Below are 21,991 nucleotides of genomic sequence, written 5' to 3' on the forward strand. Positions count from 1 at the left end.
ATCACCAGGGAAGATACCCAGCGTCTGGTGATGTCGATGCATCTCAGACTTCAAGCAGTCATTGCATGCAAACGATATGCGACCAAATATTAGTAATGATTACTTTATTCTACATTATGTTAAACTGTCCAATGTTTTTTGATGCCCGAAAATGGGGGGGACCATGTACAAAAGCTTCTATAATTTCTAACGGTTAATCCGATATGTATGAAAATACCCTCAAATTAAAGCTGACAGTCTGCACTTCACCCTCATTGTCATTGTATCCTTTCAACCTCAAAGTGCTAGAGTACAGAACCAAAATAATGGTCACTGTCCAATGAATTATGGAGCTCACTGTATGTTGCGTTCAAAACAACTTGGAACACGGAAATCTCCGACTTCCGAGCGTTCAAGACAACTAGGAACTCAGAATAGTTTTTTGCTCTGACTGGGAAAAATAGTTTTGAACGGTTATCCAACTCGGAATTTCAAGTCGGAACACTTAGGCCCCTTTCTAGAGCTCTGACTTTCCGACCTGAAGATCACTGACATCCAGTGGTGTAAAGTAACTAAATAAAAAAATACTTTGAAGTTCTACTTAAGTCGTTTTTTGGGGTATCTGTACTTTACTATTTATTTTGTTTCCATCTTTTACTTTTACTCCATTCCTAAAGAAAATATGTACTTTTGTTTTTACTCCCATCCATTTTCCCATACACCCAAAAGTAGCCTACTCGTTACATTGAGAATGCTCATGCTGGACAGCAACATGCACTAATTCAAGCACCGATCAATATAACACATTGTCATCCCTACTGCCTCTGATCTGGCGAACTCACTAAATACAAATACTGCGTTTGTAAATTATGAGTCTTGGCTGTCCATAAATAAATAAAAAACAAGAAAATTGTGCCATCGGGTTTGCTTAATATAAAGAATTTGATGTATAGCTTTTACTTTTTACTTCTACTCAAGTATGACTATTGAGTACCTTTTCAACCACTGTACATAAGTACATTTAAAACCAGATACTTTTAGTATTTTACTGGGTGATTTTCACTTTTACTTGGGTCAATACCTATTAAAAAGGTATCTTAACTTTTACTCAAGTATGGCAATTGAGCACTTTTTCCACCACTGCTGACATCATGATTTGACCTCATATATTTCAGAGTTCCCATGCTGCATTCCAAAAAACTGGGAACTTCATGACTTCAGTGATCATTAGGTCGGAAAGTCAGAGCTCTAGAAATAGGCCCTAGTTCCCGAGTTGGAATTCCGAGCTGGTGACCGTTGATTTTTCCCCAGTCGGAGCTTGTTCCGAGTTTTTTGAATGCACTGAAGTCGGAAGTTAGAGATTTCCGACTTCCCAGTTCCGAATTCCCAGTTGTTTTGAACGCGGCACAAGTTGTATTGAAAATCACCAATAATGCTGGGAGTAGCTTGCGGATTTGACAGCTCATGCAGTTCAACCTAGTCTGGCTGACACGCAACTACACAGCAAGCTGTGACTCAAGTCAGGAACTTCGAGAGCTGGGGGGGGTATTCTACAAAGTAGGATCAATGAGTTAGCCAGCTAACTTGCCTAAATATTCTGATGTAACTTTTTTTTTTTTTTTTTAAGATAAGCTTGAAATGGGCATGGTCTAATTGATTCAACAAACAAAAACATATCTAAGATTAGCTCTTTTAATGAACCAGAAAAATCAATAGTTATTTCTGGTTGCAGATTCTGCGATAGAAATGTAAGGGTCATTTCCGATTGAGCCGACGTGTAGCATTTACCGTGAATGCAGTCTCCGCTAAAGCAGGAACATTACCTTTACATTTCAATCACACTGTAAAGCTGAACTTCTGTGATACGGATTGAATAGAGACCCAAGTTCCACCTCCAACACCACAAAAACAACAGCTATGCGGGTTAATAGATAGTCAAATGAGAAGGAAAAACCAGCTCAAAAGGAAGCCTGTTCTACAGGTTCAATATATTAATGTATAAGGCAAACGATAAAACCCCCATTCCCATAAAATATCACTTTAAGGCATAATTTTTTTAGAGATGGGGGGGGGGGAGAAACAAAGCATTATTGAATCATGTGCTATGTAGGTAGCCCATAAGAATTTTCTCAAGCTTTCCTTTCCCCGTCATCTTTTGCCGGATTTGAACGTCAACACACAGATCACCAGAAACATTCAACTTTCAAGGCTTGAGTCCCTCATACAGGGCCTACAGTTCTGTCAAGGTGCATTTAAAAGACCCTAATTTACAGCAACTTGGAATAGTACAGTACCTGCTACTAGTTTCATCTGATTGTCAACTACCACAGTACCTCTGGCTACAATATAAGGCTATGACTTTTCATTTAATATGGAAGCAGTAACCTTAAATAATTTTACCAACCACAGGGTTGCCCATGCAGCTCTTTGGGGCTATTAGTGTCTCTTTATGTTGCATAACATAAACAGTCACTGTAGCCATCTTTACAGAGACTAAAAACTATCCCACACGGTGGCCCTCTAGTTGTGCATAAATGAATTAAGATACAGTACCTCATCATACCATATTGCCTGGTTGGTATGCCCTGGCAGTCTTTGGTGATTATTGCGGTTATTAGTTGCATAGATGCAAAGCTAAGTCTGCATCTACCTCGTCTATGTCTGCACTAAGAAAACTGAGCTGAACTAATCTGATTGTCATGAGACAGTTGGAATACAAGGTCAACAGAAGAAGGTTTAGTAGTCAGCAGTAAGGTAACCATAGCTACACAGTTTGGTTGGGTTGTCAGCAGTAACGGTAGTCATAGCTATTGTAACACAGTTTAGATATCAGCAGTAACGTTGTCATGGTAACAGCGGCCTGTCACTCATCGCTGAAGCGCAGTCTCTGGAAGGCCTCTTTGATGTCCTCGTTAGTGTCTTTGCTGCTTATGGAGCCCATGCGGAGGACCTGGCTGTCGGTGACGTCCTGTTTCAGTTTGCGCTTGCTGAGGACCACCGTCCCCTCCGCCCCCTCCCCCTGGGGCCCCGTCAGCAGGATGTAGCAGGCGTGGCGCCCCCGCTCCAACAGGGTGGCTAGGACAGGCAGGAAACACATGGACAACAAGTCGTTTAGGGTTTAGGGTTTCGAGAACGGTCATTATCCTCAAGTGCAGTAGACTAGGGCTGGGGCTGAAAACGTTACTAGCTGTCAAATCCCTGCATCCTCCCGTCCTTTTTTTCCTCACCTCCCTCTCAAAGCGGATTGGAGGAGAGGATCCAAGGTCCCTCCCAAATGTCAGCCATTTGCCAAGCTGATCTGAGGCCTTTGATCCTCACCCAGGAGAGTCATGACATAACATTTTCAGACAGCCTAGATATTGAGACGGTTCATTGGTCACCCATTATGATATTGTTTTGCTCAATCATGTAGCTCACCTTTAAATGCGATAATGTGGTCCATGACGTTGCTCTTCTCCAGGAGAACTGTGGAGTAGTGGGGATACAGCATGTAGGAGCGCCGCTCCTCACTCAAATCGCTCTGGAGGAAAGCATTCATTTAGAAACAGGTCAGCATGTCTAGAGAACACCAATATGACAGATGTGAATGTGATCGACCTGGGTTCGAACCCGGGTATGCTGCATGCCACAAGCATGTGCTAGCCCACTGAGCTAAATCCTAGGCATTAACTCGGGAAGCTAACACAAGCCTTCAGATTCTCAGGCAAGGTTACACGAACACAGTGTGAGATGTAACGAGATGAAGATCAGTGAATGATCTGTTCTCATAAAGTCACTGCACTCACTGTGGAGTTGGCCTCTGACGGCATCAGCCCCCAGAACATGAACACAGAGAAGGAGTTGATGGTGTTGACTGAGGCTGGCTTGGGTGAGTTGGGGCTTGCCAGTAGGTTGACCTCCCACAGTGTGCCTCCAGTGTTTCCGTCCAGGATCACCACCTGCAATACACACAGACCAGGGATGGATGTCGCATTCAATGCAAATGCAGCAGGAGTGGAAAAACAAAAGGCATGAAATACCCAGCAGGTAAGTTGGGTCTCTTCTATTGCTTCCAAGCTGGTCCCAACGTACCCTTTTAATGTGGTTGCCAATGTCCTCCTCGATCACTATGTCGAGTGTGCCATCTTTGTTGAAGTGGCCAAAGGAAGGCTCGCTGAGGGGAGAGGAGAAACTTATTTAAAACCCTCCCATTAAGTACACGACATTGGTCCAAATACCTTGGTTATCATAGTTGTCGTCACACACACACTACACAGGAATTCAGAGCGTGGCAATTTACTACAAATGTTAAGGAATACGAGGAGGTTGTTAGTTAATACTGTGTATTGAGTAAGCTCCATGACAATGTTAACTAACTAATCAGTGTGTAGGGTGATGTCGTTTTTCACCTGAGGACTGTGCTGGTGTTGACTCTCCACAGTGAGCTCAGACTGTCGCCATCTATCAGCTCCACACTGCCCCCAGTGACCAGTAGCAGGTTGGAGGGACCCTCTGCCTTCCCTGTCCTCAACACGTGTCTCAATGACCCAGACCTGCAGGGGAGGAACGGCCGTCAAAGGAAAGCCTCCATGTTAGCATTAGCAATTCATTTCAGTCTATGGTCCGGGTTATTAGAAATAAGACAAGAGAAATGATCATTTAACCAGTAGACGTTTGGTATATTGGTGTTATGTTTTGCTCCCAAGCTGTGACATTGAGGCATTGTGTGAATTGTGTATTAGCATCTAGCTGCTGCGCCATCTTACTCATAGATTGATACAAGGCCAGAGGAGTCATTGGCTTTGCTCTCCCAGTGCTTGTCCTTCTTCAGGCCTTTCTCCATGCCTGCCTTAGCCTGGGCTGCAATCCTCCACAGGGCCAGGCCATACAACCCTGAGTCTGGGGAGAGGGGACAAAGGAAAGTGACAACAGTCATATATTATTACACTAACATCAATATGTTGTGGGCTGTAGCCAACAGGCCATATAGGACCCTTAAATCAATATACTGGTATAGCTCACTGATCATTGGACAAGGTCGCATTCAGTAGGACCGGAATCAATGTGGTCTACCACATAGAATGGTATGAGATCAATCGTTTGGTCAGTGAGTTATTGGCTTTTTAACGATACACTAACAGCAGATCAGTAAATGAGCTCACTCGCAGGCTTTGGCAAATGGCTTGCTCACCTTTCTGGAGCAGTACATAGTTGGAGCCTTTCCCTGTGGAGTGGAGGAGATGCATGGCACACTCAGCTGTGTCCAGAACCACCTCTGAGCCAATCTGGACACCCGTCTTTCCTGAGAGGATCACCAGCTGTGTCTAGAGAGCAGAGAATAACAACAGAACAAACTGACTTGAGGTCTTCTGTTGAAGACATTTGGCCTGTCACCTAAAACCCTCACAAACTTTTACAGATGCACAATTGAGAGCATCCTGTCGGGCTGTATCGCCGCCTGGTACGGCAACTGCACCGCCCACAACCGCAGGGCTCTCCAGAGGGTGGTGCGGTCTGCACAACACATCATCGGGGGCAAACTACCTGCCCTCCAGGACAACTACAGCACCCGATGTCACAGGAAGGCCAAAAAGATAATCAAGGACAACTACCACCCGAGCCACTGCCTGTTCACCCCGCTATCATCCAGAGGGTGAGGTCAGTACAGGTGCATCAAAGCTGGGACCGAGAGACTGAAAAACTGCTTCTATCTCAAGGCCATCAGACTGTTAAACAGCCATCACTAGCACAGAGAGGCTGCTGCCTACATACAGACTTGAAAATCACTGGCCACTTTAATATATGGAACACTAGTCACTTTAATAATGTTTACATATCTTGCATTACCCATCTCATATGTATATACTGTATTCTATACTATGTATTGCATCTTAGCCTATGCCGTTCTGACAATGACATTGCTCATCCATATATTTATATATTCTTATTCCATTCCTTTACTTCGATTTGTGTGTATTAGATAATTGTTGTGGAACTGTTAGATATTACTTGCTAGATATTACTGCACTGTCGGAACTAGAAGCACAAGCATTTCGCTACACTCGCAATAACATCTGCTAACCATGTGTATGTGACCAATACATTTGATTTGAAGGTACTGGCACAGAGGTTGCCATTTCATGTGTAAAGCGCACATTTTCTCATACATTATTGTCCTGTGTTTTAAAGCAGAAATATAAAACGTAAACAGTGAAAATCCTATAACATTGCATAATCTAGTCTGAGCGGGTGTCATAAGGCACACAGCTGGTGAGTGTGACTAAACTGAGACGTCGAGGACGCCCTTGAGGTTTACCTGCGTTGGGCTGGGGGCCACCAGAGCCACATCGCTGACCCCGTCCCCATCCAGGTCTGAGACACTGAGGACCGGTAAGGTGCTGCTCAGGTTGGGAGGCTGGGGCCGCGCCCACGTCACCACTCCTGTACAGACATACCAGGTATTCAGAATGCACTCACAGCTACAAACCCCCTCCAACAGAAATCATGACAAAGTTTTCATCGAAGTGAGTCTGGTTACAAAATAGTGATGAGACACAGACCAAACTATCATGCATTAGTGGGATATGAAGGCACATATTTGCGCTTTACGAAACACATGAGGAGAGACAATATGAATGCTTGAAGCGTGATGTTCAACCACCATTGTGGTGGAAAAGGTGTGAAAACATGACTACACGTTCTGGCTCAGGTGGTTTGTGAGATAGTAGAGAGAGATGTGAGTAAATGAGTGAGTCACTCACCAGTGTATTTGTCGATGGCAGTGAGCTGGTTGGAGTGGGACAGCAGGCAGCCCCTGTCGGTTTCTCCCAGGCCATCTAGACCACACTGGGCCCAGTGGAACTCAGGGGCCAAGGGCCGCTCCCACAGAGTCTCCCCGTTGGTCCCTGCTACCGCCGACACAAACACACAAGGTGTGTCCAGACCTGGAAGTCATACAGCACACCTGAATCTCACAGACACTGCCAAGCTACATATTTTACAATGACACAGCAGATAATATATTGGGTAGAACAATTACAATAGGTTCATTACAATAGGAATTAGGAAACAGTATCTCTGTATTGAGGGGACTTTAGCTTGTCTTCTGGGAATCTTTGGCTGGCAGCCTCTACTTTTACTGGAATCTCAGTGAAACCATTCTACAAAAGCAGCTACATACTCTTCATTATTGTGCTTAAAAAGGCCCAATGCAGCAGTTTTTATATCAATATCAAATTATTTCTAAGTACCAATTAAGTACCTACAGTGCATTCGGAAAGTATTCAGACCCCTTCCCTTTTTCCACATTGTTACGTTACAGCCTTATTCTAAAAATGGAATGAATACATTTTTTTTCCTCATCAATCTCCACACAATATCCCATAATGACAAAGCGAAAACAGGTTTTTAGAATGTTTGCCAATGTATAAAAAATAAAAAAACAGAAATACCTTATTTACATAAATATTCAGACCCTTTGCTATGAGACTCGAAATTGAGCTCAGGTGCATCCTGTTTCCATTGACCATCCTTGAGATGTTTCTACAATTTGATTAGAGTTCACCTGTGGTAAATTAAATTGATTGGACATGATTTGGAAAGGCACACACCTGTTTATATAAGGTCCCACAGTTGACAGTGCGTGTCAGAGAAAAAACCAAGCCATGAGGTCGAAGGAATTGTTCGTAGAGCTCCGAGACAGGATTGTGTCGAGCCACAGACCTGGGGAAGGGTACCAAAAAATGTCTGCAGCATTGAAGGTCCCCAAGAACACAGTGGCCTCCATCATTCTTAAATGGAAGAAGTTTGGAACCACCAAGACTCTTCCTAGAGCCGCCCAGCCAAACTGAGCAATCGGGGAAGAAGGGCCATGGTCAGGGAGGTGACCAAGAACCCGATGGTCATTCTGACAGAGCTCCAGAGTTCCTCTGTGGAGATGGGAAAACTTTCCAGAACGACAACCATCTCTGCAGCACTCCACCAAATCAGGCCTTTATGGTAGAGTGGCCAGACGGAAGCCACTCCTCAGTAAAAAAGGCACCTAAAGGACTTTCAGACCATGAGAAACAAGATTCTCTGGTCTGATGAAACCAAGATTGAACTCTTTGGCCTGAATGCCAAGCGTCACGTCTGGAGGAAACCTGGCACCATCCCTACGGTGAAGCATGGTGATGGCAGCATCATGCTGTGGTCCTCTGTAGCTCAATTGGTAGAGCATGGCGCTTGTAACGCCAGGGTAGTGGGTTTGATCCCTGGGACCACCCATACGTAAAAATGTATGCACTCATGACCTAAGTCGCTTTGGATAAAAGCGTCTGCTAAATGGCATATTATTATTATTATTATGTTTTTCAGAGGCAGGGACTGGGAGACTAGTCAGGATCGAGGGAAAGATGAACGGAGCAAAGTACAGAGAGATCCTTGATGAAAACCTGCTCCAGAGCGCTCAGGACCTCAGACTGGGGCGAAGGTTCACCTTCCAACAGGACAATGACCCTAAGCACACAGCCAAGACAACGCAGGAGTGGCTTCGGGACAAGTCTCTGAACGTCCTTGAGTGGCCCAGTCAGAGTCCGGACTTGAACCCGATCGAACATCTCTAGTGAGACCTGAAAATAGCTGTGCAGCAACGCTCCCCATCCAACCTGACAGCACTTCAGAGGATCTGCAGCGAAGAATGGGAGAAACTCCCCAAATACAGGTGTGCCAAGCTTGTAGCATCATACCCAAGAAGACTCAAGGCTGTAATCGCTGCCAAAGGTGCTTCAACAAAGTACTGAGTAAAGGGTCTGAATACTTACAGTACCAGTCAAAAGGTTTGGACACATCTACTCATTCCAGGGTTTTTCTTTATTTTTACTATTTTCTACATTGTAGAATAGTGAAGACACTATGAAATAACACATATGGAATCATGTAGTAACCAAAAAAGTATCAAACAAATCAAATCAGATTCTTCAAAGTAGCCACCCTTTGCCTTGATGAAAGCTTTGCACACTCTTGGCATTCTCTCAACCAGCTTCATGAGGTAGTCACCTGGAATGCATTTCAATTAACAGGTGTGCCTTGTTAAAAGTTCATTTGTGGAATTTCTTTCCTTCTTAATGCGTTTGAGCAAATCAGTTGCGTTGTGAGAAGGTAGGGTTGGTATACAGAAGATAGCCCTATTTGGTAAAAGACCAAGTCCATATTATGGCAAGAACATCTCAAATAAGCAAAGAGAAACGACAGTCCATCATTACTTTAAGACATGAAGGTCAGTCAATACGGAACATTTCAAGAACTTTTAAAGTTTCTTCAAGTGCAGTCGCAAAAACCATCAAGCGCTATGATGAAACTGGCTCTCATGAGGACTGCAACAGGAAAGGAAGACCCAGAGTTACCTCTGCTGCAGAGGATAAGTTCATTAGTTACCAGCCTAAGAAATTGCAGCCCAAATAACAGACACATCTCAACATCAACTGTTCAGAGGAGACTGCGTGAATCAGGCCTTCATGGTCGAATTGCTGCAAAGAAATTACTACTAAAGGACACCAATAAGAAGAAGAGACGTGCTTGTGCCAAGAAACACGAGCAATGGACATTAGACCTGTCCTTTGGTCTGATGAGTCCAAATTGAAGATTTTTGGTTCCAACCGCTGTGTCTTTGTGAGACGCAGAATAGGTGAACGAATGATCGCATGTGTGGTTCTCACTGTGAAGCATGGAGGAGATGGTGTAAGGGTGCTTTGCTGGTGACACTGTCTGTGATTTATTTAGAATTCAAGGCACATTTAACCAGCATGGCTACCACAGTATTCTGCTACGATACACCATCCCATCTGGTTTGTGCTTAGTGGGACTCATTTGTTTTTCAACAGGACAATGACCCAACACACCTCCAGGCTGTGTAAGGGCTGTTTGACCAAGAAGGAGAGTGATGGAGTGCTGCATCAGATGACCTGACCTCCACAATCACCCGACCTCAACCCAAATGAGATGGTTTGGGATGAGTTGGACCGCAGAGTGAAGGAAAAGCAGTCAACAAGTGCTAAGCATATGTGGGAACTCCTTCAAGACTGTTGGAAAAGTATTCCAGGTGAAGCTGGTTAAGATAATGCCAAAAGTGTGCAAAGCTGTCATCAAGGCAAAGGGTGGCTACTATGAAGAATCTCAAATATATTTTGATTTGTTTAACACTTTTTTGGTTACTACATGATTCCACATGTGTTAAATCATAGTTTTGATTTCTTCACTATTATTCAAAAAAATAAATTAAGAGAAACCCTTCAATGAGTAGGTGTGTCCAAACTTTTGACTGGTACTGTATGTAAATGTAAAATTTCTGTTTTTATTTGTAATAAATGTGCAAAAAATTTCTAAACCTGTTTTTGCTTTGTCATTACATTTACATTTTAGTCATTTAGCAGGCATTTCAGTCATTATGGGGTATTGTGTGTAGATCGATGAGGGAAAAAAACATTTTAATCAATTTTAGAATACGGCTGTAATGTAACAAAATGTGGAAAAAGTAAAGGGGTCTGAATACTTTCCGAATGCACTTTAACAGATTTCCATTAAAATGTGCAAAAATAGCTTTTTAACAAAAAACCTTCTCAAGCTAGAATTTTGATAGGACTGTCTGGGAGTGGTCAGAATGGGGAGGGGAAAACTGAAAACTAGCTGTTATTGGCAGAGAGGTTTGGAACGCTCTTTGTTATTGGTCTATTAAGCAACGTACTGCATGGTGATGTCACCATGGAAAGCTGAAACTCCCGCCCATGCAAACCTGCTGATTAGAAGGTCCTGTGTCGATTGTATTTCCAACCAGCAGTTATCAGGAAACAACACATTTTTTTCACACTTTTACAGTGTTAGTTTCAACAGCTGTCTACAATATGACAGTTAAACACAGGAAAAACATAATTTTGACTGCACTGGGCCTTTAGCAAGACAAAGTATGAAGCATTTGCTGTAAGACCTGTATTCCTAGTACCTTCAGCAAAACAGCTAACGTTCTGACTGCCCTCTGAGTCCTTCAGGACAAACAGCACGTCCATCACTTTGTCTTTGCTTGCATCCTCTATGGCCAGGAAATCATAGGTGGCTGTGAGAGAAAGGAAAGGAAGTAAGTTTAACCTTTTGGGTAAAGAAACAAACAGTACATCTACGGCTGGTTTCCCAGGCAGTTAAAGCCTGATCCTGTACTAAATGCTATTTCCATGGAGATTGAGACTTTTTCATCCAGCCCATAGTGCAAAACAACAGAGGGGTTAAATAACTTATTAATTGGCCTTCTCTGGTCTATTGTGTTACTGTATCTCTTCCACACCTGCTTGGGGGAAGGTGCGGTTCCAGAAGGTGAGGTATTGCGGCCGGACGGGACAGGGGATGATGAAAGAGAAGGCGAAGACGATGATGAGGCAGAGGAAGAGGGAGAGGAAGAAGGCAGCCGTCCTCCAGTGGGACAACTTGGCCAGACCCAAACTCTTCTTCTTCTTGGTCTGCGCTGGTGGTGCCACTTCCCCAACCTCAACCCCATCCTCCCTCTTCAGAGGGTCAGCTTCTGTGGCATGGTCTGTTGGCTCCATTATCTCCTCAACAATGTGTCATAGCCCGAACAGACCTAAACACATAGAAAATGTGGTGGAAAGGACACAAACATGTACCGCCCCCAGCATTGACACAGTACCAAAGCTATTTCTGTCTGCCTGTGGGACTCCAGCCATTTCCACACCCGCCATCTCACTACAAACATTTTCAAGTTTGCCTCCAGAAATTGCTGAACAAAACAATAACATGCTTATCCCATGACCTTAGCTAGCTACCATGTAACAGCTTGCAGATTATATCCTGAGGTACAATTTCAGTGTTTCATTCTAGCTATTCACCCTGACTCCGAGTCCGTATGGGTTGTGGATTCACCACTTCCATAAACTAAGAACTAACTAATCTCTCATGAACATATTCTCGTGGACAGATGAAACAGTAAATGACAAACTTTCGCGAGAGAATTTTACTTCCGAGTAACCTAGATCAAGAATTAGCTAACTTTAACGTTATTTGGCTACGGTAATAATGCATAACATGTCAATTTAGCGAGTTAATTTCATTGAAAGCCTATGGGTCAAGATACCAAAACTCCTAGCTAGCCAACTTAGCTTACTAGCTAGCTAACAGTTAACGTTAGCATAGCTAGCCTAGTAGCTAGAAAACGCGTTACAGGCTCAAAACTTATTCGTTGCCATTCTCTCAGACAATACTAGTTAGCTAGCTATCTAGATAGTGTCACCATTCACTTTCCAGACCTTAAATAAATGTATTATTTTTTTCAAGTAGTTGAATTATTTTATCTTACTTTAGAAGCTACTTCTGTCCGTGTCTTTGTTTAATCGAGAACTGTCAATCCAACTTCAACTGCGTAAACAATTCACACCTTTGACAGGACCTACTAGCTATCGTGAAATGGTCACCGCAATATGGAATCATTGGGACGTCCCAACCTTAACCATAAACCTTACCTTAACGTTAAAATTAACGTCCCAAGGATACCAGATAGCACAGACCATCGTGAAATGAGCTAATTTGAGTTCAAGTGGCTGTGATTGGTTAGTTACCAAGCCACTCCAATTGGCCAATTCTAGCATAGAGGAAGTGTCGTAATTTCCTTAACTGAGAAAGCAGGGGCTGGCGAGATCGTTGAAGAAGCCTGTCCAAAGAATAAACATATTGCATTAATAATATAGGATACTCGTCTGTTTTGTGTTAAGCTTTGAAGAATTAACCCACAACAATGTCGGCCCAAGCTCAAATGAGAGCTTTGCTCGATCAACTAATGGGGACAGCGAGGGATGGTGAGTAGCAAAACGGCGGCGGCGGCGGCTAGCTTGTTAGCTAAAAGATGGAGCTAGTCAGAGATACTTTTCTAAGGCTGCGTTTACACAGGCAGGCCAATTCTGATATTTTTTCCACTAATTCGTCTTTTTACAATCACATCAGATCTTTTCACATCAGATCGTTTTCAGAGCTGATCTGATTGGTAAAAAGACCAATTAGTGGGAAAAAACAGAATTTGTCTGCCTGTCTAAACGGAGCCTAAAATGTCTGAGCCAGTGGCTTGCACTTAGCCTACTAGCTAGCTAGTTGGCTATCTAGCTAACTAGTTTTATGGCGTGTTTCAGTTGGACATACCTTGAATGAATGGCGTACAAGAGGACACCTGTGTAACATAAAGCAGCTCAATAATGATTTGGCCCCGGCCTAGTTGTTGTTTCGCGATTTAATGTTTGTATCCATAGCTAATGACGTCCACTCCGGCATTCATTGTTGATAGACCAGCTGGCTAGATCAGTAATGATCAACTAGACGCCCCCCTGGGGGACCCTGAGTTTTCAAGTGGTCCCTGAAAAAGCGGGGATAAAACTCATGGTAAAGCTAATCAATTTCAATCGGATGTATTTTTACTACACACATTCACGTTCTTATGTTGTTCAGTGAGGTACATGGCTAGCCAGTGTTGGGGTCAATTCCATTTAAATTCAGGAAGTACACTGCAATTCCATTCCAATTCTCTTAAATGCTTTTCAATTAGAAACATTTTGAATTATAATTTGGTTTACTTTCTGAATTGACTGGAATTGAAACTGAATTGACCCCAACCCTGAAGTTAATTATATTTAGCAAGGCCTACATACAGTATTTAGGATAACAAAGCTAGCCTACCTTGTAAATACTAAATAGTCAGTAAGGATATCTGGAGAGTCTGCAAGTCATTGACAGGAGGTTAAAACAGTTAGTCATACAGTGCACAGTATCTAGTATTGTGTAGCATTTGTACAAGCACCATTTCCATAGTAAATGACGTATCTAGCTACAAGGATACTAGCCCTACGAAGCTTGCCTTCACATATACAGTAAGTACAGTTATTTTAACAGTAGCCCTCTGTCTTAGGGCATTCTATAGCAACAGCTTGCGAGATATGCACCCGACCTGTTGCTGTACCTGTATTTAGCAGCTCGTGTCCCGTGTTGGACAGTATCCGTAATTGGTATACGGTTCTGATGGAAACATCGTCGTTTGCATCACCGAGCAGTGCCCAAGAAAGTATTAAATCCAATTGTTTGATGCTACCCCCTCCAATCTAATTCAAAGATGGATTCACTCTCTTGCTTCTAGACAGGTAAACAGACTGTCTGCAATCATACCACTTCCTGTCACGAGCACTAGCCCAACAAAATGGTCACGGTGCTGCCAACCTCTGCAGCGGCTGTGATACCCATTAATGTTGCTGGCCGTGTTCGAGAGCGTCAACCTTGATGTATCATGGGTAAATTGTGACCGACGGACTGATCTACAAATAATAATGAGTCGTTATTTATGATGCAAGGTGATTTGTAGGTCAGTCGGCAGTCGCTTGCACTGTCGGCTGCAATGTCGAACAAGACCGTTTTGTTGATCTATGTGGGTGGCTGCACCGTGCCCATTTTGTTGTGCTAGTGCTCGTGACAGGAAGTGTTATTATTACAGACAGTCTGTATTTACCTGTCTAGAGGTGAGGGTGTGCCATGCAAGTGCACCGCTCAGGAATCCATCTTTGAATTAGTTTGGCGGGGGTGGGGGTAGCATCAATCAATTGTATTTAATACTTTCTTGGTCACCCTCCTGCGACACAAACAACGTCTACCGATGACGGATACTGTCCAAAACAGGTACAGCAATGGGTTGGGCAAGCTGTCTCTATAGAATGCTATTAGACCCGGCTAATTAATAAATGACAACATTAATAAAGGTGTCAAATTGGGCTACAAGGATACAAACATTGAAAACATAACAGCTGCCATTTAGTAAGGATGTCATGTCTACAATGGTGACATGTAAAGTCCGATAAACTGACTTCAGTCCATGGTTCTTTTTTGGCCTTAATCAGCCTACCAAAGTGAGTTTGTGTCGAGTGAGTTTGTGTGTGTGTTGAGATGAATACAAATTCTTCCCGTACGTATGTTGCATACAAAGTGAACAATTGTGGCCCCTTTATTTTATTCATAAAGGTTCAGTGTATCTATGCCAGCCTACATCAATCTGCAAAGGAGTTGCAGAAAAGCCTCATGTTCATCGAGCCGTGAGTCACACATGATTTTTAAAGCTGTTATGAATAATAATAATCCAAACAATTGTTTGCTTTCCGGAAGTTGTACTTTTTTTAGCATCACAACAATGGATATTAAAATCTTCAATGACACTTTGAATTACAATTTGGAAGCAGTAAATGCAGCTTGAATTAAGACGTTGCCTGGCTGCGTTGAAAGCCACGTTTATTGTCAAGCAGAGACAATATTAGCCATCGAAAAGCTTTGCACAGATCTTTTACAATCTGACTTGTGTATCATTCCACACTTCCCTACTACAGGTTTGGGCAAGAAAACAGTTCCCATTTATACTTTTCTACAGCGGGTTTAAAATTCTGCAGCTGAGGTCTTGGAGAATGCAGATGGGTACAGTATGTTGCAGCTCGCAGTGTGTATAAAACTAACGTATTTTTCTTGGTTTTCTTTTCAATGTTCCATTTGTGTCAGGGACTTGGTCGGCGCCAACTATATGCAAGGCCTAAATCTATTTTAAATGGTCTCATTTTGTTGAAATTAGGAGATCTAGCTGACACGGTAACAGCTGTTGCAGTGACACAGCCCAGTTAAGCTGAGTGGCAATGTCATGAGACCAAGGGAGCCTCATGAGCCTGTCCCTGTCAATCATTAAAAACACCCATACAGTAGGCTTACTACCATTTGGCTGTTGATTTTCTATAGGCCTATATTCTTTAATTGAACAGGTGCTTTCAGAATGCAATGACGAGAGTGGCAAGTCTGTCTTAGCACAACCATATTATTAAAATAGTATCGAGGCTCTGGTAAGGTAAGCCTCTAGGTCACAGCAGAAAATACAACAAGCCATAAGGGACACACCACAGGCCCCATTGTTTACCAGATAAAACACTGACTGGTGAACCTGGGTTAGGTTTAAGATGACCTAAGTTTCAGCTTTAAACAGGTAAAAGCGTTTTTACAAAGCCACGTTTTTGGATATCTTAAGACAAAGTGGATGTCGTTGAATACTGTCCAAAGGCACACATTCTGTCAGTTGATGCTTTCTAGCTCAATATATCTATGTTAATTTCACCCAAATAAAGAGAATCCCAAGATGCAGTTGTAGAAATTGTCAAATCTATGCCCCTTTACCCTAATATGGGTATAAAGTATTGCATACCTCGCTCTAGTGGATTAGTAGCTATGTGAGGTCTTTCTGACTGTTGATTTTGCATGTTTCAGGGGATGAGACGCGGCAGAGGGTCAAGTTCACTGACGAGCGGGTCTGCAAAAGCCATCTCCTGAACTGCTGTCCCCACGACATCCTCTCTGGAACTGTAAGCAGACTAAGCACTCTCTCCTTCCATTGTCACGTTTTGCCAGAAACCATTTGTTACCCTAATATGATTTATTGAATCAGCAGTTAAAGTCTAGTCAGTAATATTGGTTGATCTATTCTGAATATTTAGTGCAGTGACTGTTAACTACTTTCTAAAGTAGTTCACTGCAGACTATGTAGGAACTATGGCTGTGTCTTGACTAATTGATTTCGACTTCATCGACAGCGTATGGATCTGGGAGAATGTACGAAGACCCATGACCTGGCGCTCCGGGCCGACTATGAAATCGCCTCCAAGGAGAGAGAACTCTTCTTTGAGCTTGACGTAAGTGATGTCCACAGTTCAATTAAATGCATCTTAATTGATCCCTTCCGTGCAGAGTAAGTTTTACTTATTCTATACTGAACAAAGATCTAAACGCAACATGCAACAATTCCAAAGATTTTACTGAGTTACAGTTCATATAAGGAAATCAGTCAATTGAAATAAATTCATTAGGCCCTAATATATGGATGTCATATGACTGGGAATACAGATATGCATCTGTTGGTCACAGATACCTTAAAGGTAGGGGCGTAGATCAGAAAACCAGTTAGTATTTGGTTGCATTTACCTCATGCAGCGCGACACATATCCTTTGCATGGAGTTGATCAGGCTGTTGATTGTGGCCTGTGGAATATTGTCCCACTCCTCTTCAATGGCTGTGCAAAGTTGCTGGATATTGTTGGGAACTGGAATACGCTGTCATACAAGTCGATCCAGAGCATCCCAAACATGCTCTGGTGAGTATGTAGGCCATCAAATAACTGGGACATTTTCAGCTTCCAGGAATTGTGTACAGATATTGGGCAGTGCATTATCATGCTGAAACATGAGATGATGGTGACGGATGAATGGCACAACAATGGGCCTCAGAATCTCTTCACGGTATCTCTGTGCATTCAAATTGCCATCGATTAAAATGCAATTGTGTTGTCCGTAGCTTATGCTTGCCCATACCATAACCCCATCACCACCATGGGGCACTCTGTTCACAACATTGACATCAGCAAACTGCACGCCCTCACAACGCCATACACGTGGTCTGCGGTTGTGAGGCCGGTTGGACGTACTGCCAAATTATCTTAAACGACGTTGGAGGCGGCTTATGGTAGAGAATTGAACATTAAATTCTATGGCAACAGCTCTGGTGGACATTCCTGCAGTCAGCATGCCAATTGCATGCCCCCTCAAAACTTGAGACATCTGTGGCATTGTGTTGTGGGACAAAACTGCACATTTCACTTGCCTTTAATTGTCCCCAGCAAAAGGTGCACCTGGGTAATGCTGTTTAATCAGCTTCTTGATATGCCACACCTGTCAGGTGGATGGATTATCTTGGCAAAGGAGAAATGCTCACTAACAGGGATGCAAATGAATTCGTGCACCAAATTTGAGAGAAATACGCTTTTTGTGCGTGTGGAATATTTCTGCGATCTTCTATTTCAGCTCATGAAACATGGGGCCAATACATGTTGCGTTTTATATTTTTGTTCAGTGTTGTTCATTTTACCTGTGCAGCAGTTCGTGTTCCATTGACTTGTATGGAGTTGACTTTTCTGTGGTTGACTATAGGCTGTGGATCACCTGGAGTCTTTCATTGCTGATTGTGACCGTAGAACAGAGTTGGCCAAGAAACGACTGGTCGAGACCCAAGATGAGATCAGTGCGGAGGTGGCTGCGAAGGTGAGAGAGCAAGATTAACCTTGTTGTGGAGTGTAAGGACGACATGTTGTCGGAAACGTTCTGATCCAGACTGATGTATGATGTTGTGTGTGATTCTCCAGGCAGAGACTGTCCACGAGCTGAACGAGGAGATCGGGAAGCTCCTGGCCAAGGCAGAGCAGCTGGGAGCAGAGGGGAACGTGGACGAGGCCCAGTTGGTCCTACAGGAAGTGGAGAAGGTCCGCAGCAGGAAGAGGGATGCTGAGGTGAGGAGGAGGGGTTGTTTTCCTCGCAACACGTCTATTCCATCAAACTAGCCCTAACTATAAACCTGGGTCGTGTTCAGCAGGGCACACCTTAGCAAAAAAATGTTGCAATGTAAAATTATGTTCTTATTGGACAAGTTTAAGTGGAACCATCCGGTTTCACTTCATTTTCACCATACTGAACTCGACCCCATTCTTTCCTATCCTGACTCATTCTCTTTTTCCATATCTTCTGTTTTCTGCTTCTCAGGAGGAGTACAGAAACTCCATGCCTGCCTCCAGTTTCCAGCAGCAGAAACTCCGTGTCTGCGAGGTGTGCTCTGCCTACCTGGGTCTCCACGACAATGACCGTCGCCTAGCCGACCACTTTGGCGGGAAGCTGCACCTGGGCTTCATCCAGATCAGGGAGAAACTGGAAGCCCTGAAGGTATGCTCTGAACCACCTCAGACCACATAGGTTGCTTATTACACCTGGCAAGATGAGAGATCTTGGACTGATTTCCCGTTTTGAGGATTATGCAGGGACATTGTTTGCGATTAAAGCACTGCAAACGTCTATCTTTTGGGATTCCTTTGAATTTTGCCGCAAGGACTTTTTGACATTAGAATTTATTAACACAATCATTTTTTTATGTTAAGACTTAGGCTAATGCCATTGCTCACCATTTTTTCAAATCAGAAAACCGTCCTTGACAAGCAGGAGAAGAGGAACCAGGATCGTCTGAAGAGGAGAGAAGAGAGGGAGAAGGAGGGGGGGGTGAAGAAGAGGTGGGTACAGGACTTAACTTTTCAGAAATAATTTAATTGATGTAGGCACATGATTTATAAACATGTTGGTGGTGATGGCAGCACTTCTTGGGAAAAATAATCGATTTATGTACTGTATGTGGAGGCAAATGGAGATATTTTCATAGAGGTATCTTCATTGTTTTGTCTGTCATTTTATAGGACCAAATCACGGAGCAGGGAACGGAGCAGGGAACATAGAAGGTTAGTATGGGCCCCCGGCCATCTGCTGCCATATGAATTATATTAGATACACGATATCATCGTTTATTACTGTATATAGGACTTCTCTGGGTCTGTGCTGCAGGTCCCGCTCTCGCGACCGTAGGAGACGGCGTTCCCGTTCCTCGTCTCGGGAGAGGCGGCGTTCCTCCCGCTCGCGCTCCAGGGACCGGGAGAGGAGGAGACGCCGCCGCTCCCGATCCTGCAGCAAGGGCCGCCGCCACAGCCACGAGCCCAGCACCAGACACAAGTAGGAGAACAAACACACATTACTCAAACACAATCATAAAACCACTTCTCATAATAAATACACATTGGATGTATGTGTAACAAGACCGTGTGGAATGGTTCCAGGTCATCCAGGGATCGAGAGCGCTCATCCAGAGACCGTTCACGGGAGCGAAGCAGGAAGAGGGGATCCTCCGAGCGGCGGCAGGACAGCAGGGATCAGAATGGGAGGACAGACTCCCGCCGGGCGGAGGACAGACACACCGGGGACCTCTGAGGACTCTCTCTCGCTGTCCAGCCATCCTCAAAACACAACCTCCTTTTGTCTCTCTTTCATACCTGTCCATAGATCTATAAGGACTCTCTCCTTGAATGAATCCTCCCTCCATTTCCTTAACAGCAATGTCCAGAGATGTTTTGCTTTGACAGATATTCCAGCCAACCCACTGTGTCCCAAATAAATAGAGCTTATATGACCATAAAGGTGTGTGTGTACATATTGTATATTGCGCATATATATATATATATATATATATATATATATATATATACATATCATTATATATATCATTATATATATATATCATTATATATATATATCATTATATATATATATATATCATTATATACATATCATTTTATATATATATACATATCATTATGTATATACACATATCATTATATATATATAATGATGATATGTATTGCAATCAACAGCCATCACTAAAAACATACACTGCCAGGACTTTGTGCACCCCCACAACTATCATCCCCCACACCCTTATCCCAGGATATATCAAATCAAATTTTATTGGCCACATGCGCCGAATACAACAGGTGCAGACATTACAGTGAAATGCTTACTTACAGCCCTTAACCAACAGTGCATTTATTTTTAATAAAAAAGTAAAATAAAACAACAACAAAAAAGTGTTGAGAAAAAAGAGCAGAGGTAAAATAAAATAACATTAGGGAGGCTATATATACAGGGGGGTACCGGTGCAGAGTCAATGTGCGGGGGCACCGGCTAGTTGAGGTAGTTGAAGTAATATGTACATGTGGGTATATTTGAATATCTATAATTTTTCTAGCATTCAAATATATCCTGGGATAAGGGTGTGGGGGATGATAGTTGTGGGGGTGCACAAAGTCCTGGCAGTGTATGTTTTTAGTGATGGCTGTTGATTGCAATACACATGATTATATATATATATTCTATAAAATGATCCTAAATATACATTTTAAGTGGGAGTCAGTAGCTATAGAAATAATAAATGAATGACCATTGAATGAACCATAAACTTAAAGAATAGAGCGTTTCTGTGTTTTGATACTGTTATTTTTTAACTGTCAGGATTGCTGTGCGATTAAGACACTGCTTAATCCTACCTCCTGCGTACTGTCCTGGGTTGTGTTCATTAGGCACCAAACGGAAGAAACCGGACAAACAGGGAGGGGTCATCTGGATTTGTCCAATAAGAAAAGCACATTTTTGCTTTACTGTAAAAACGTAGCGAAAGGTTTTCAATTAGTGCCCTAATGAACACGACTCGGCATATTGCCTTGGATTGGCTTCTCTCTGCAAGGCCGCCTTCCCTTCCTAGAGGCTGTTTCACATTGCTGGTCGCAGCCATTTGCCACTTAAAGTTGCAAAAAATATTTACCATACCAGTAAGCATAGAATCTGTTCTGCACATATCTGACCAAATATTGATCAACTAAGACATATTGTTGTTGTGTTTGACTGGATCAGGACATTTGAAAATACAATAAGAAATTTGGTCAGTTGTGAACATTAGTGAGCTCATTTCTGTCAGCTTGTGAAATACCCTCCGCTTCTATAGCTCTGGCCTAGACTGAGGACATTTATCTCTGGAGAGATTGTAGCAGTTTCATTGAATATGTCATAATACCTAATACAGACAGGGTTTCTTATGCTTTATATTTTATTGTCCTTTGTGTTCACAAATGGTGGCGAGTCTTTTTTTTCATAGAATTTTAAAAGTGTGTTCCAAGTATTCATGTCATGTGAAGTCTGCATTTGTGTGTAGTAGACATGGACTTTGCATGTCTCTCCAATGGATCGAGTAGGAAATGCTGTTTTGGATTGAGAATGACCGTTCCAGGCTTACTGTATATGACCCTAGAAGTCAGCTACGTTACCCAGGTAGTCAGCTACGTTACCCTGGTTTTGGCCAATGACACTTGGTGCTGGGAACAATATCCTAAGTACCTGCTTATGTCCATTTTACTTTCCAATCTGCCGTTTGTACATTTTCAAAAAAATGTTGGTTCATGCATGTCAGTCACTTGAAATTGGATGCAAACACATATAAAGGAATGCGTTGCTTTTCCTAATGTGTGCCAGCTGTAGTATTGGTCAGGTCTGTTAGTATTATTTTGCTAGAAGATGATTTTGTCTGAAG

General features: G+C 42.9%; 2 protein-coding genes across 5 annotated transcripts; one reads left to right on the forward strand and one right to left on the reverse strand.

Annotated features, from left to right (window-relative positions):
- Window positions 1-1,657: 1,657 nt before the first annotated feature.
- fam234a (family with sequence similarity 234 member A) lies at window positions 1,658-12,416 on the reverse strand. The gene is made up of 12 exons (XM_084165603.1): window positions 12,296-12,416; window positions 11,270-11,563; window positions 10,934-11,044; window positions 6,720-6,902; window positions 6,275-6,399; window positions 5,150-5,282; window positions 4,725-4,857; window positions 4,368-4,511; window positions 4,051-4,132; window positions 3,765-3,917; window positions 3,397-3,499; window positions 1,658-3,054 (listed from the first exon to the last, which is right to left on the reverse strand). The coding sequence occupies exons 2-12, from the start codon at window positions 11,526-11,528 to the stop codon at window positions 2,843-2,845; spliced, it is 1,638 nt and encodes a 545-aa protein (XP_084021729.1). The 5' UTR covers window positions 11,529-11,563; window positions 12,296-12,416; the 3' UTR covers window positions 1,658-2,842.
- Window positions 12,417-12,606: 190 nt separating this feature from the next.
- On the forward strand, window positions 12,607-20,069 carry luc7l (LUC7-like). Of its 4 annotated transcripts, XM_084172458.1 has the most exons (12): window positions 12,607-12,791; window positions 14,986-15,056; window positions 15,345-15,429; window positions 16,261-16,355; window positions 16,584-16,682; window positions 17,974-18,084; window positions 18,186-18,329; window positions 18,580-18,756; window positions 19,009-19,097; window positions 19,278-19,319; window positions 19,423-19,587; window positions 19,692-20,069. In XM_084172458.1, exons 1-12 carry the CDS (start codon window positions 12,731-12,733, stop codon window positions 19,840-19,842), a joined length of 1,290 nt encoding a protein of 429 aa, XP_084028584.1. In that variant the 5' UTR covers window positions 12,607-12,730; the 3' UTR covers window positions 19,843-20,069. The 4 variants fall into 4 exon arrangements, with proteins under 4 accessions (XP_084028584.1, XP_084028586.1, XP_084028585.1 ...); XM_084172460.1 differs by lacking the exon at window positions 15,345-15,429; XM_084172461.1 differs by lacking the exons at window positions 12,607-12,791; window positions 15,345-15,429 and adding an exon at window positions 12,816-13,365.
- The last annotated feature ends 1,922 nt before the right edge of the window (window positions 20,070-21,991 follow it).

The sequence above is a fragment of the Coregonus lavaretus genome (assembly GCF_964263955.1).
Source record: "Coregonus lavaretus genome assembly, chromosome: 1".
Taxonomy (NCBI): Eukaryota; Metazoa; Chordata; class Actinopteri; order Salmoniformes; family Salmonidae; genus Coregonus; species Coregonus lavaretus.

Excerpts from the sequence above, each read along its gene's own strand:
- fam234a (XM_084165603.1), bottom strand. The coding sequence starts at position 11,528 with ATGGAGCCAACAGACCATGCCACAGAAGCTGACCCTCTGAAGAGGGAG. Across the intron at positions 3,918-4,050 it reads TTGGCAACCACATTAAAAGG|GTGGTGATCCTGGACGGAAA; the intron begins GTACGTTGGGAC and ends TGTGTATTGCAG. Across the intron at positions 3,500-3,764 it reads CGTCAGAGGCCAACTCCACA|AGCGATTTGAGTGAGGAGCG; the intron begins GTGAGTGCAGTG and ends GCTTTCCTCCAG.
- luc7l (XM_084172458.1), top strand. The coding sequence starts at position 12,731 with ATGTCGGCCCAAGCTCAAATGAGAGCTTTGCTCGATCAACTAATGGGG. Across the intron at positions 16,683-17,973 it reads AACTCTTCTTTGAGCTTGAC|GCTGTGGATCACCTGGAGTC; the intron begins GTAAGTGATGTC and ends GGTTGACTATAG. Across the intron at positions 19,588-19,691 it reads GAGCCCAGCACCAGACACAA|GTCATCCAGGGATCGAGAGC; the intron begins GTAGGAGAACAA and ends GAATGGTTCCAG.